Raw genomic sequence first — 15,503 nt, forward strand, 5'->3', positions numbered from 1 at the left:
TGGGCTTGCATTTCCACGATATTGTTGTCATGTCTTGGTGGAACTCATGTGTTGGTTGATATCTACGGGAAGAGCCACGCCGCTTACCGGCCTTTCCTACTTCTGCATGTCACACAGGATGCTTTTTATTATTTTCATGAGATAATGGGCACAGACTTTCTAATCTTTGAGTTCTTGACCAAGAAAACGCCGACATGACGCACGGGTTTGTAATCCACGAAATATCAGGAGAGGCCATTCTTGACCCTCTTCACCAGGATCGGCAATCAAGGTCTATCGGTCTATATTGTGAGTTATCTATTTAAAGTGAAGACAATATGTACAGTACGAAAATAATCCGAATTGGCGCCAGAAACACCAACACACGAGGAGCCAGTCTATAAATCCGCGTCCTCAGACTGCCCACCCACATTACCACACTCAGGCAACTTCCTATCTTTACAACTAATCCCCTTCTTCCAACAATCATCCCCTCTCCATGAGTCGAAACAATTGTCTGACTACATGCCCAGTTTCATAACATCCTTCCTCCATCCTAAGCGCGCTCGAGGATCCTCGTCAGCTCGGCCGCAAAACCGTCCACCACGCTCGTGACCGCCGCCCGGTCCCCACCAAACAGAGCCTCGTCCCCGCTTGCCGCCACGCTGACCCCGCCGTCGCGCACGGTGACGTTGAAGAAGAACCTGTGCGGGCTCAGGTGGCCCGTCTCGAGCCACTCGATCGTCGAGGCGGCCTTCGCCGACGGCCGCGTGACGGTGAAATACTCCGAGGCGAGTCCCTCGTCGAGCCTGTGCCTCTGGAGGACCGCCAGCCCGGCGTCGCCGGTGGCCTGGTCCCCTCCCTCGCTGTCGGCGGCGTCTCCTGGGTAGAGGATGTTGATGTGGGCGTTGAACCTGGGGCTGAACCCCTGCGCGCCGTCCGATTGTGCGAACTTGGTCAGGTGTGCCAGGTGGCCCTGCACGAAGTCGACCAGGTCCTTGTCGGTGGCGGGTGTTGACGCCTCGCCGAGGTCCAGGCTGAAGGGCGTCGTGGTCATGGTCGGGGCGTTGGCGTCGGTCAGGTCCAGGGTCTGGGCCTCGTCTGCTGAGGACAGCGAGCGAGCGGCGTGGTTGACGCCAAAGGTTGGCCGCGAGCGCCCGGTGAACTGCTGGAGCGTCCTGGCATACGCGAGAATGATAGCCGCCGAGGTGTCCGCCTTGCCGGCGGTCTGCAAGAGCTTGTCGACGGTGGCTTGTGGGATGACATCTTGGCTTCTCACCTGGAAGTGAGGACCCAATGGAGACGTGGAGGCTGGATCAGCCTGGACACCCAGCAGGGTGTCCTGAGCATGCATCAAGTGGCTCTTCCAGTACGAGTCCTCCGCGCCGGGCTCCCTGATTGCCATGACCTGGCGGACTACGTCGCTGAGCTGCGTGCGACGCTGCACGTCGCCACCGGCCAGGAGCTGGTCAAGATCCTTGATGATCATCTTGATGCTCCATGCGTCGTACAGCGCGTGGTGGAGCCGGAGCACGACGGCCTTGCCGTCGGAACCTTCCAGCAGAGTGAGGCGGGAAGGGGGCTGCCTCAGGTCAGATGCCTTGTTGTTGTCTTCGCGAACGTAGTCCTCGACAAGAGCCTCAATGGGCTTGGTCGAGTCCTGAAGCGCCGTGAAGCCTCCCGATGGCGACCATTTCTCGCCCAAGGTAACTTGGACAAGCCCTGCATCCGCTACATCCGTTCGCACGAAGGTAGTCCTGAGGACCTCGTGAGTTCGGCAAAGCTGTGCCCAGGAACTCTCCACCGTCTGCTTCTCTAAGGAATCGCCGACTCGGTAAACCCATGGGGCCTCGAAGAACCTCTTTCCGTTGTACAGCCACTGTTCCAGGTGCGAACGCTGGCCTGGCAGAGCGGGAAGGACGGACTGCACAAGGTCCTCTCCCAGCCCGAGCCTCTGGGCCGCCTCGGACATCAGCTTGGCCTGCTGGCGCAAAGTGAACGCCCGCGGCCTAGTTGCTGGCTGCACGGTCTTGCTGCCGTCCTCCAGCTGTCTATCCGTGGCCGAAGCTTGTGTCGAGTTCGCGACGACAATGTCGTGGACGCTCGCGCCCTTCATGATCTGGAAGACGCTCACGGTCATCCGCAACCGCTTCCTCAACAGGCTTGAAAGACGGATGGCCAGGATAGAGTCCAGGCCCACGTTGATGAGCCTCGTGTTGTAGCCAATATCCTTTCCCTTGCTTCCCTTCCCGAGCACGCTCTTAACTACTTCCAACACGGCATCGGCGTTTGACGTCGAGGTATGGACCTCGGATTGGCTGGCCGCTACTTTTGTCTCGGGGGCGGCAATCCTCTTCTTTGTGCTCTCCATGCGGCTAACATCGAGCGCCGGCTTCTGCAGGTCGTCCGAAATTATCGATCTCACTGCAGCCTCCAGGTGACTTCCCAGGACATCCACCTCCTCATTAGTCAATCTCGCCCTCAGCTTGCCGCGGAGTGTGTTGTTCTCGATCCGGAAGCTGGTAATCAGATCGTAATCATCATACGCTGGCTGATCGTCGCCGGTGCTGTTTTGTTCATGAACTGGCTTGAATGGGGATGCCAAGTTGCCAGCTTCTTCATTGTCCGGGTTGTGGCCCACGACACCGTCGAAAACGAACAGGCTCTGGAACAGGCTTGCAGGAAGATCCTCATCTCTACCTGCCGATGATCGCCATAGCGTCTGGACCTTCCTCAGAGACGCCATCGCATTTGATCCCAGGGCCTCGTCGCTCAGCCTCTGGACCTGGGCAAGTCCGTCGGCCACGCTGTGTGCCTTGTCAAGGGTGACCCTCATGGGCACTGTGTTGATAGTGGGACCCACGACAGTCTCAACGTCGTGCCCGCTTGAGATGACTTGTCCGTAGACGACGTCGGGCTGTCCGTACACGAACTCGGAGAGAATCTTCGCCCAGGCGAGCATGAGCACCGTCTTGGTCGTCACGCCGGCAGCCTTGCACCTTGTCTGGAGCAGGGACAGCTCCTGTTCTGTCACGGTGAAGTGGAAAGCGTATGATGCCGACAGGCTTTCGGGGAATTCGAGGGGAGTGTAGCGGTAGCCACGCAGCAGGTTGACCCAGAAGTCCACAGACGTCCTCTGCATTGTAGAAACCGCCTTTGCGAACGGCCGGAACTCATGTCGTTGGCGAGCCTCGATCTCGGCATCCGTGACCTGTTGGCCGCTCAGGCGCCTCTTGTAGTTCTCGCCCAAGATACGCCAGACGGTCTGGATCGAAGTCGCGTCGTACAGGGCGTGACCGATCTTCAACTGAATCCTGCCTCCGCCCAGCGCCGTCCAGGTGGCCAGGTCGCTTTGCTCGGTCGGGGAGACGAGACCAACCCATGGTGCCTCGTCGTCCTGGGTGAAGATGAACCTGGTCCTCAGGATCTCGCATGCCTGAACTGTGTCCTTGACAGCGGCGAAGAAGTGGTCGAGGTCCTTGGTGTCTGCCTGCAGGGCCTCCTCTGATAGCTGAACGGTGTGGTTGTAGGTGTAGGCCTTGCCCGATGTGGCCAGTGAGGCGCTGAGCATGCCCTCCTGGAGCGGTGTTGCTACGAACAGGAGGTCCTTAGCGAGCCGCCCCAAGGTCTTGTCGTACTTTGTCTCGTCGTCTTCGTTTGCGTCTGTCGAGTTTTGTTCTGGTCTCCTAGTGCTAGTGTTGGTGTTGGCCCTCGCCTGCTGCAGAAGCCTCGCGGTGCCGTGGATAGTTCGAGCCTTCAGCACAGCGTCGGGGGTCAACTTGACTTTCTCGGACTTGTTGATCAGTCTGACAAGCGGGAGGACAGTGATAGAGTCCAAGCCAATCTGGTACAGAGAGGTCGTCTTATCCTTGCTGATCTCAGACGGATTCACGCGGAGTAGGCGGCTAAGAATGTTCCGTACGCTGGCCAAGGCTGCACCGAATTCGGCATCCGAGTCACTGTGGTCGTCTTCGATGCTGGATGCGATCTCCGCAGTAACGGTCGTGTCAACATCAGCAGACAACAGATCTCCCACTCTGGCCTCCTTCTCAGAGGAGGCACATGTGCCCACGGCCTTCTCAAAGAGCTGCCCGACCTGCTCCAGGTCTGACTCGGCCAAGACGCCGGCCGAAGAAAGCGTCAAGACAATCTTGCCACTATGGTGCAGGTCAACGTCGAAGGCCAAGGCCAAGTCACTCCTGCTCTCGGTCTGCAGAGCACTCATGCGCCCAGGGAGAGGCTCTGAAGCATCTGCAGAGGGAAGGACGTTGATGCTGAGCAGGCTGTCAAACAGCTTGTCCTCCGACCCGGCCCAGCGCTGCACTTTCTCCACACTCACGAGGGGCATGGTTCCCTGGCAGGTGTCGACGTGAGCCTGGTGGACCCTCTGGGCGAACTCATGCAATGGCTCGTCCTTCTTGAGGCTGAAAGCCTGCACGAGGGTGTTGAGGCATGGACCGAGGAAGTCGTCCACGCCACCATCGGCAACGTGGTCAAGCAGGGGGCGAAGTGACATGACAAAACCATACACCACCGAGGTTGTCTGCTTGGTGAGCTGAGACAGGCAAAGGGCTGTCGCCACCTGGAACGCTGAAGAGGCGGACACGATGGCAGGCTGTGAGTTCAACTTGTCCCTGATCTGGGACAAGGTCCAGGGAAGAGTTCGACTAGAGCGAACGGTTCCCTTGGTGTCGTCAATGGACCCGAGATGGCACGGCCGAACGCCTCCCAACTTCTTTTGCCACAGGCCCTTCGTGGCATCCAGCTGTGTGGGTGAGAGGTAGCAGTGAGCAGAGACTCTTGTAAGAACGTCGAGACTCTTATTGGCGGTGACCACATTGTCTTGGCCCGCAACCCCGTCATAGATCTGCTCAACCCTCTTGATTAGCACAGCAATGGCGACGCCATCAAACAATGCGTGATGGATCCTCAACGAGACAAAGGCCTCGCCACCTTGCTGCTTCAAATGGAATCTGATGGGTGGTCTTGTGCCCATCTTGGCCACTATGTCAACTGGCTCCTCCCCTTGCGTGTCAAATGGCGAAGAAAGAGGAGAACGAAGCACGACCTGGAAAACCGCACCGTCGTCCTCCCGTTGCACGAAACAAGCTCTCAGCACGGCCTCGGTCGCGACGACCTGCTCTGCAGCCTTCTGCCACTTGACCAAGTCTGTCCCAGTATAAAGTCGGTAATTGAACTGTGCCACATACGGGACGACTGTAGACTCGGAAGATGGAGCCGATTCATCGTCATGGGCGCTCATCCAAACCATGGACCGGGCGACCAGGGCCGCTTGCAGGGGAAGGCACGGCAACACTGCTTCGACATTATCATGGGCCAGGCCTGCCGAGATCTGGCCGGGGAATGCCGTGCTGAGGTTGAGTGCATTGACTTCTTCAAGCCTATTGCTTGCTGAGGTAGCTTGCTTTAGAGTACCGGTGGTTTGAGGGAGGTGATGGTCAGCCAAGAGGGCTATGGATGCCACTGTGGCTGAGGATGAGAGGATGTCAGAAATGCTGACTTTAGAGAAGCCACGCTTCTTCAGAAGAGCGACCAGATGAACGGCAGACAGGCTGTCAATGCTCAGCCGAATGCTGCTGGTTGCCTTGCCGTTGATCTTGTGGCCCACAACCTCCTCCACAGCTGCGACGACAAGAGACTCCTCGGCGTTCAAAGTGCTTGCAGCGACGTCGACTCCTGAGTCGTCAGAAGCCTCACTATTGGCATCTTGGGACGCGAAGAAGTCATTTGCAAGCTTGGCCAAGAGCTTGGTGTCGACCTTGCCCGAGGCGGCCAGGTATGGAATCCTCGAGACCCAGAGAAGCTTGGGCACCATGAAAGCTGGCAACTTGGCCTCGCATTTCTGCCCCAGGCTCTCCAGTAGCAAAGTCAATGCCTGGCCCGGGTTTTGAAGCAGCTCGACCTCGGCGGTCATCTCGCTCCTGAGGCGAGCCTTGCGCGCAATAAATCCGAAGAGCTGTTGCTGGTTACCCTCACCGGCGACGACCGCGGCGGCGAAGTCTAGCTCGCCCTCGTCGGCGGCCTGTTCCTTCAGGAACGACACAACCTCGTCCAGCTCGAGCCTCTGGCCGCGGATCTTGGCCTGCTGGTCGGCCCTGCCCAGGAACTCAAGGCTACCGTCGTGCATCATCCTCATGACGTCGCCGGTCCTGTAGATTTTTGTTTCGGTATCACCCAGCAGCGAGGTTGTCTGGAAGCTCTTGGCGTTCTCGTCTGGCCTGTTCAGATAGCCCAGGGCCACCTGGGGACCGGCGATGCAGAGCTCGCCGGGCTGGCCCCTCCTGGCGACGACTTGCTCGCCGTTCTCTCCGCTGGGGGCCAGCAACAGTGCTTGGAGGCCCTTGAGCGGCAGGCCGAGATTTCGGGCGTTGGAGTTACGGTTCACGATATGGCCCAGGCAGCCGATCGTGACCTCGGTTGGGCCGTAGAAGTTGATCAGCTTGGCACTTGGGGTTCCTTCGTTCTTTCCAGACGCTGGGCTTGTCCATGTGTCCAACAGCTCGTTGGATGCCTTCTCACCGCCCGTCGTAACCACCCTCACGGACGGCACGTCCTCGGGCCGGAGCCGCAGCTGCGTCAGCACAGAGGGCACGCTGCCGAAGTGCGTGATGCCAAGCTCGTTGATGGCGTGTTGGAGATTGCCCAGCAGCGCGGTTCGGTCGCCAATGACGACGCGGTACCCCAGGTGCCAGGGCACGAAGAGTTGGGTGAGGTGCGGGTCAAAGGCCCTGGACGTGAGGTTGAGATACTTGCCGCGGCCACCGAGTTGCTCAGGCTCGGCCGTTGGTGATGCGGGCTCGTTCATGCGCAGAGAAAAGGAGGAGATGAAATGGCACAGGTTGCGGTTGGACACGCGCACGCCCTTGGGCCGACCTGTCGAGCCTGAGGTGTAGAGCAGGTAACCTCCGTGTCCATGGCCGCTTGCAGACAGAGGCTGAGGCGATTGCTGCTGCTGGAGTATGAGATCCACGTCTCCGTCACCCTCGGGAAGCAGCAAAGCGGGAGGATCATCGTGATCCATGTCCAAATCCTTTGCGAGCTCCTCGGTGGTGATGACGAGCTTCGCGGCCGCATCCCGGATCAGCAGTTGCTTTCGTGCGAGGGGCAAGTCTTCGTCTACGGGGAGGTAGATGTAGCCCGTGCGGAAGATGGCCAGAGTTGCCGCGAGCGACTTGATGTCCCTGCCCAAGTACAAAGCGATGATGTCGTCCTGTTGAAGACCGACCTCGTGCGATGCCAGCTGGGAGGCGATGGCATTGGTGAGCTTGTCCAGCTGGGCATATGTGACGGTCTTGGTAGACATTGCGTCCTCGTCCTCGTCAGGATCGTCGCTGGTGTGTACCTCCTCTGCTGCTATCCAATCTGGATGCTGCACTGCGTGCTGGGCGACGCTTTCGGTTGGGTCAAAGCCTGAGCTTGGTGTGATCTCATTGATTTCACCACTAACAGACACAAGACGGCGGTCCAATTTATTTTGCAGCTGGCTGAGAGGGAGCCGTGGGGATTGCTTCATGACCCTGGCCTGGTCAATGATCTGGTCCAGCATGACTTCCAGCTGCGCCCGAGAGACACGCCTCGCGTCACCAGTGAGCTCCATTGTACCGTCTCCCTCGAAGACATTGAAGGCAAGAGGGTGCTCCACGTTGAGTGACAGAGCCTGCCCTGCCTCTCGGAACAGCTGCTGCTCAGCGACGGCACCACTGTCTTCATCATCACTCGACGACGGGTGATAGACAAAGACACCAGCGAAAGGCGCATCGCCGCTTCCAGTACCCTCATTGAGGAGTCTCTTGATGTCCACGGGGTGCAGGTGGTGGGTGACACGGAAAAGGTTGGAAGAGTCGCGAGCCATCTCGGCCCACAGTTCCTCAGCTGAGTGGGCATCGGCCCGGACAGCCAAGGGAAGGGTAGCTATGGCGGGTCCAACTACACTGGCAAGGTCCGGATGAACCAGTCTCTGAGAGACTGTCTGGCCGAAGACGACGGCCTTGAGCTCGAGGTAAGATGCAAGGACGCAACCGAAGGCTGACTGGAACAGAATTGGAAGAGCGGTTGGGGGGCTAGAGGCGAGGACGTCAGGAACCGCCCTCTTCACTCCGATGATCCTCTGTTCCTGTTTTTGCCTGGACTGCGTAAGGTCTGGGAAGGGTGCATTCAGGGCTCCTGCCGTCTCCCTAAGACCAGCCAGACGCTCGGTCCAGAAAGAGGCGGCCTCGTCTCTCTGGGCGGTGGTGGGCAGCAGACCGAGTTCCATTCCTCTAGAGAACTGCACCACGTCGTCATGAACGGCAGTGTTCTGTTGGTAGAACTTGGCGACTGCGTTGAGGACGGTTTCAGACGAATCGTGGTCATAGAGAGAGTGATGCACACTCAGCATCATCTTGCGATCCTTCTCCGCGACTGTGACAGCCCAAGGGGAGGACGTGGGCGTCAACTCGGTCAGCTCTGGTTCCTTGGCCCACCTCGCCAGATTCTGGTCCTCGCCACTTGACAGCCACTTCCAGCGAATTGCTACCTCTTTTCGCACGACTTGAAGGATGGTGGCCTGCAGCCCCCGTTGACGGGCCCATGAGACGCCGTTGGAAGACTGGCCTTCTCCTTCCACGACAGCGTCCAGCTGGGCGAGAGGAATGAAACTGGTGCGAAGAATGTCGAACGTGCTGGCGGCTGCAGTCCAAGCCGCCTTCAGGCGCTCGCCGTCTAGCGTATCCAGATGGCTAAGAGCAAACACTCGGTGGGCCCAGTAGGCTCTTGGCTCGCGCATTGTCTCGAAGATGAGGGACTCCTGCATTGGAGTCGCGGGCAAAAGGAAGCTGTTTGGTGGGAGCGTGTCACCACGCAGATTCTTTGTCAGAAGATCGCCTGTGGCAGCCACCCACGACTTTTCAGGTGCTTTCACAGTTGAAGCTCCATTCGAGTTGGCCTCTTTGCCCGCCTTGTTCGAGCTTCCCTTTTGTTTGCTGAGGACGATGTCAACCAGTTCGCCAAGGAACTCGCACCTCATCAAGTCGAGCACGCCAACTTGGACAGAGAGCTGACGTCTCAGAGACCAGGCCAGCTTGGTGATCTGGAGGGAACTGACACCCAAGCCGGCCAGACTGTCGCCAGGGGAGAGAGGCCCGATATCCACCTTTAAGTTGTCGGCGAGAACCTGGAGCACGTCACGTTGTGCATCTGTCCATTGCTGCTTCTCGGCCGACTGGCCGTCGGTGTCTCCAGCTGCGGCACCTCCCGCCAGAGCCTGGAGATCCGAGCTCTTGTAGATGGCCTGCAGCTCCTTTCGGTCGACCTTGTTCGATGCGGTTCTCGGCATGGTCGTGCTCAGAACGACGACGTGTCCAGGCACCATGTACGAGGGGAGCATGTCTCTGGCCCTCTTGAAGACCTGCGCCTGGATGGCGTTCGTGTCGACGCCCTCCTTCTTCACGGAGACAAAGGTGACAACGACCTTGTGGTCGGCACTTTCTCTGTCCGGGCGCGGGAGATAAAGAGTCTCGACGTGCTCGATGGCATCATCCTCGTCCTTGATGCTCGCGCAGGCGGCGCTGATCTCGCTCAACTCGATGCGGATACCCGTGATCTTGACAAGGTCATCGTTTCTGCCAAGGAACTCAAACCCGTGATCATTGAGACGAACCATATCACCGGTGAGGTAAATGCGCTCGTCGATCCCGGGCCCGCCTTGGATGAACTGGGAGCCCGTCTTGGCCGGGTTGTTGAGGTAGCCCTTTGCCACCTGCGCTCCACCCAGGGCCAGCTCGCCGACTCCGTACCGTGGTACGAGCTCCCAGCGCTTATCATCTGACCCAGGTACCGGCACTTGGTGTACGACATATGCCGTGCATGGAGTGAGAGGGAATCCCACGTTGGCAGCCTTGGCCTGGTCCCTGCTCTTTCCGAAGAACTGTCGCATGGTGGACACGACGGCGTTTTCAGCAGGGCCATAGGTGTTGTACGCACGTGTGGTGATGCCAGGGGCGGCCCAGGCCTCGGCGACATCCTCAGTCAGCTTCTCGCCGATGAAGGTCACGTACTGCAGCGAGCTGCCCCGGATCTCCTCGACGGCGATACTAGCGCCGAAGCTGGGGGTGAGGTGGGCGTGCGTGGGGCTGGCCTTCCAGATGAACTCGGTAAAGGAGCCCAGGACGAGCTCCCGCGTGCCACTGATGACGCTACCGCTAAGGCCCCATGTGTAGAAGAGGTCCTGCACGAAGACGTCGAAGGAGTAAGCCGAGAGCTGCAGTGTGCGCACTTGTTCGACCTTGGGGTCGTGCTCGACTTGAACCTGGAGGTCTTGCATAGCCTGCGCCGCAGCACTGTGCTGGATCATGACGCCCTTGGGCTCACCCGTCGTGCCAGATGTCCACAGGAGATATGCCAGATCCTGCCCACTCAGGGCACCTGACTGGATTCCCTCTCGCGGCTTCGGCTTGACTGGTTCTGACTTGGTGTGTTGGTCCACGAGGATAACGCGCATGCCCTTCAAGCTCTCGCTAGAAAGACAAGGCTCTACCAAGCTCCAAGACTCGGTGTTCGTCAGCAACACCTTGCTCTCGGTTCTAGCGATGAGAGACGTCCGTCTCGCCACGGGAGAAGTCAGGTCGACGGGGCACCAGGCAGATCCAGCCTTCAGAACCGCCAGTACGGCGACGTAAAGGTCGACACTGCGCTCAATACACAGTGGGATGACGTCGACGTTCTCCTCGCGAAGAAGGTACGCCAGGCCATTGGCAAGAGAGTCAAGCTCTGCGTAGGAGAGCGACGTGGGAGGCGAGTCCAGGGAGCTATAAAAGGTCAAGGCGAGACGCGAAGGGGTGGCTTTCGCCTGAGCCTCGAATTGCCCATGGAGTATTTCCAGATGCTTTTCGTCTTCGTTGGTTTTGGCATTTGCCTCGGGAATTGTTCCCTCAGCAGATAAGAGGCTTCTTGGCAGACGCGCCGGCAGTCCAGAGATCGCATCATCAGGAGATGAGCAGAGAATGGTCTGCGTGAGAGCAGCCAGTTGCTTCACGATGCAGCTCGCCGAGAGCTCTGAAAGCGTTTCCTCACGGTACGTGAGCTTGAAGGTCAAGTTGGTGAATTGGCTGCGGTTGGGTGACGAGGGATCATTTGGAAACACTTCAACGAAAATGGGGAAGTCGTAGCGAATGACTGGGTGTCGGACTTCAGTCCACGGGATTTGAGAGTCATCATCCTCGAGGCCACCGTCTTCGACCGGGTATGCCTGCAGAGCCAGGGCAGTATTGTACGGCAGCGTCTCAAAGACGCCCCATGACAGGTGCCGGTGTCCCAGAGCAAACTTCCCGTGCTTAGTGAGCCCGTCGACCAGCTGGCTGATGGTCTGAGTCTCGGGCAAGGCAACGCGGCAGGGCACGACAGAGAAATTCGGCGCATGTGTCGTGGTAGAAAGGTGACCTGAGACAACGCTGCCGAAGGTGATGTCCTCCGTGTCTGCCTCGGAGAACATATGTAGAAGTAGGGACCAGGAGGCTTGGAGAATAGCCAGTGGGGACGCACCGGCACCCAGGGCTCTGCTCTTATCCTCGAGGACTTGCCATGGAAGATTACTCTGGTACTGTACCACTGCGCAGTCCGAAGCAGATTTGGACTTGTTGCCGTGCACATTATTGCCGCTCAGTGTACCAAAGGGCTCGATCTCCCAGCCCTTCAACGATTCTCGCCACTGGTCGTCTGTGTTGGGGTCCACGTTGGAGTAACACTCAAGGACTGCGTCGAAGATGCTTTGCCTCTGCAGAGGTTCCAAGCCCGCGTACCGTCTGGCTATGTCGCATATGAGCACTTCGACCGAGGCTCCATCACAGATGCAGTGGGCAACGCTGATGAGAAGGAGGCCATCGCTGTCAGGGGTGGTCTCATCTTCGACCACCTGGATGTGGTACAACCTCTGAGACTCCAGGCTGATGTTCTCTTCGGCCAGAGCGACCCATGCCTGGGCATTATCTACAGAGAGCGGCCCACTCGCTTTTCGGTGAATCACTTGTGGAGCGTCGCCGTCAGTGCTCTTTGGCCTACGCCACGCCTCTGGTGTCAGGATGGCCTGAGCAAATGGTGATAGGGAATCGTCACATGGCAGCAGAGCGGACCGGTAGATGGCCTGCTCCAACAAGACCACCTCGACGGCTTTCTTAAGCGCTGGAGCTGAGACGTCTGGCTTGAGTCTCAGGACCGTGTGGCTGATGTACCTGGTCCTGTCCATTGCGAAGCTTACTGCCAGCTGGCTCTGTTGAGTGGTTGCTGGTAGGACCGTCTCGATATCAGCCTCACTGGCGACATCGAGTTTGTCGAGGACCTCGGGGAGATGGTCAGCAGAGAACTGAGCGAGCCTGGCACGTGTCCTCTCCTCCGCAGCACCACCTGTACCGCCTGACGATGTCTGCGTTGAAGGCGAGGGGAAGAAAACAGAACGGATGGTGGCTTTGCTGTCCAGAAGGAGTGCTAATGATGGTTGCAGATTCCTCCTGGATGATTCAGGCCACCGCTTCCTGATCTCCCGCAACAGTCTCATGGCGCGCAGACTGTCCACTCCAGCGTCTGCGAGAGGCGTAGCAGCCGATATTTGGCTCCCGCCCAGGATGTCTGCCACGATGGACAGCAACTGTTCTTCCAGTTGGGCGTCATCGTCTGACAGGGGCTCAAGTGTTTCTGAAGCGTCGTGAGTCGAAAGCTTCGGCTGCAAATCCTTCAGGACTTCTCGCACGTGTGCCGAAGCCGCTTTGCGGTCGACTTTACCGGACGCGGTACGCGGGAGAGACTCGGCATGGATGATCTTGAAAGGTCTCATGTAATCGGGAAGATGCCTCTCCGCTGCCTCATTGCACCTTCTGAGGACATCGTCCTCGAAGTTCGATCCCGGTGTGGTGATGACGAGGTTAACGACCCTCTCTGAGCCGGGTGCAGAGTTCTCGGGCTTCCAGACACAAGAGATTGTCTCCCGGACGGTCTCGACCTTCGACATCAGCACGCTCTCGATTTCACCGAGCTCCACGCGCCTACCGCTGAGCTTGACTTGGTCATCGGAAATTCTGCCCAGGAACTCGACGATGGGCCTGCCCGAAGCATCCCAGACTATGCGGGCCCGGTCACCGGTCCTGTATGCCCTGCCCCAACCGGCTGCGTCATCATCGTTGATGAAGGCTTTCGAGGTCTCTTCTGGCCTGTTCAGGTAGCCGATCCTGCTCACCTGTGGACCGGTGATGAGAAGCTCTCCGGTGGCGCCCATGGGCACGGGCTTGGTGGACTCCTCGTCCACGATGAGGACACCGCAAGTCTCGAGAGGCGAGCCGATCACAGACCCTCTTTGACCATCGGGTACATGCGCCTGTGCGATACAGTAGATGGCTGTCTCTGTGGGGCCGTAGCCGTTGTATAGACCACTGATGCCCGACACACCTTCGTCGTGAGAAGCGGGGTTGTGCTGAGCAAAGTCGTGCACCACGCGCGCATTAAGCGTCTCTCCGCCGAGCATCAGCCCGCGGATGGACGATGAATCAAGCAGGGTGGCGAAACTGGGCGTGATGTTGGTAATGTCGGCGTTTAGCGTAGTGACAACCTTATTGATGTCCTGCAGCGTAAGATGCCGAGGAGCGCAGCAGAGCGTAGAGCCGATGCTGAGCGTCCAGAAAATTTCGAAGAGGGAGATGTCAAAGGTTGGCGCGGCACCTTGGAACCATCTCGTAGGTTTGCTCCCTGGGGTTGACTGAGCTTGAGAGGGAATGAAGCCGTAATGGGCGCTCAGGGCAGAGATGGTGCAGGCTACCGAGAGGTGGGAAACGGCCACGCCCTTGGGCGTACCGGTGGTTCCTGAGGTGTACAGGATGTAGGCGACATCATTCTCTGTCGCGGACGAACGGCCCTCCTCTCCCAGCCTTTCCACTTTCTCGTCACATGTGGCAAGATAGGAGCTCACATTAATCAATGGTGTGTTGCCCGTCACAGCCGCGGGTGATGATGCGGCCTCGAGGAGAGCCGTGGGCTTGAGGTCTGCCATCAGTGCATGCACTCTCTCCTCTGGGGCGTCCACGGGGATAGGACAAAAGGCCATGCCGGCTTTGAGAGTTGCCAGGTAGCTCGTGTAGAGCTCTGGGCTGGGTCCCATCATGACCGCAACGGTCTTGATGTTGGACGCATCGCTTGCAGCGTGTGCACCTTGTGCACGCACGAGCTCTCTCGCCAGCGCATTCGCAGCATTTTCCAGCTGCTGGTAGGTCAGTTGCCTCCTCTCGCCGCTCCCAAGATCTAAGAGGAAGTCGACGGCTGTTCTATCAGGCTGTTCATCCACGCGCTGTTCAAACCACCTGTGAAGAAATGCCTGCTCATTCTGCTTCTCCGCTGGCTCCTGAGAAGACGGAAGAAGAGGAACGGGCCTGGATTTTGGTGGGAAGTTGAGCACAGAAGGCCTTGTCCATTGCGTGCCCTCGGTCTGGCCTCCACCTTGCTGCAGACTCCGGATGAGATCGTCCAGCATGCAACCAAGGGCTTCAAGCGCTGCTGCAGGTACGAGACCGGGTGGTGCGCTTAGACGTACGTTCGGTACGTCAAAATGCAGCTGGCAAAGTGTAAGTACGTGCGTTGCAAGATGATCTGCGCAGATCTCCGATATGCTTTGGGTACCGAGAACTTACTTTTGGAGCTTCGATAAGACTGCCGTCTCCAATGGAGAAGTCGGTCGGAACCTCACCCGAGGCATGGTGGTATTCGACGAAGCTGAACTCGTCTTGGCCTGCATGCGCAAGGATGAAGCCACTCCCGTGAGTGCTGGTCCGTTTTTGGATGCAGTATGCCTCTCCATCCTGCAACACCACGATGCGGGAGACGAGCCTAACAAAAGCCTTGATGCAGGTCTCCTCGTCAGGTCTAGGTGAGAGTGCACTTTGCCATTGAGCCAGTTCTGGCGTCGATGGTGATGCTCCTTGCCGAGAAGCTTCAGGTTGGAGACAGTGCAGTGGCCTGAGCTCCGTGATTGGTGGTGAGGATGTTGTTGATGTCATCTTGATGTTCCCGGATGTCTCTGGTTTCCGGTTATGTAGGTCGTGTGGCTACGAGAGGGAGAGAGTCAAACGAGTGTCACGTCGGAGAGTATGAGTTGTTCATTGACTGGATGCAAAGTGCCAGGTGGACCTGAAGCTATATCCAGCTGTTCAGGACTGTGAGCAGCGCGTCAGGGAAGACAGCGACAGCCTCAGTTCTAGCTACTATAGTACCCCTACAGGTCACTCTGGGATCTCGCCATCAGATGCCCAGGCCAGTCTTCTGAGCGCCCTCAGTGCTCCGGTCTAGGAGCATGGTGGCTCTCATTCAGCCCATCTTCCTGTCCTTGGGCAGCTGGGAATCTCACGCCTCGGCAGTGTGGGTACGGCATGACCCCAGCTGGAACTCGGCCCACGAGTTTTGTCATTCATTCACTAATAATGTGGTCCTGCAAGTGGTGCCCATCACCCGTGTAGAAGTTGTAGCTTCCAATTTGAGTAACAGAATCGGTCTTT

At 58.2% G+C, this 15,503-nt stretch overlaps 1 protein-coding gene across 1 annotated transcript; it reads right to left on the bottom strand.

Annotated features, from left to right (window-relative positions):
• Positions 1-535: 535 nt before the first annotated feature.
• Positions 536-15,008, bottom strand: INS49_011067 (uncharacterized protein; the record flags this gene model as incomplete). Its single annotated transcript, XM_043171786.1, has 3 exons — positions 536-5,404; positions 5,501-14,566; positions 14,643-15,008. 3 exons carry the CDS (start codon positions 15,006-15,008, stop codon positions 536-538), a joined length of 14,301 nt encoding a protein of 4,766 aa, XP_043023531.1.
• Positions 15,009-15,503: the final 495 nt, after the last annotated feature.

The sequence above is a fragment of the Diaporthe citri genome, assembly GCF_014595645.1.
Source record: "Diaporthe citri strain NFHF-8-4 chromosome Unknown scaffold_5, whole genome shotgun sequence".
NCBI lineage: Eukaryota > Fungi > Ascomycota > Sordariomycetes > Diaporthales > Diaporthaceae > Diaporthe > Diaporthe citri.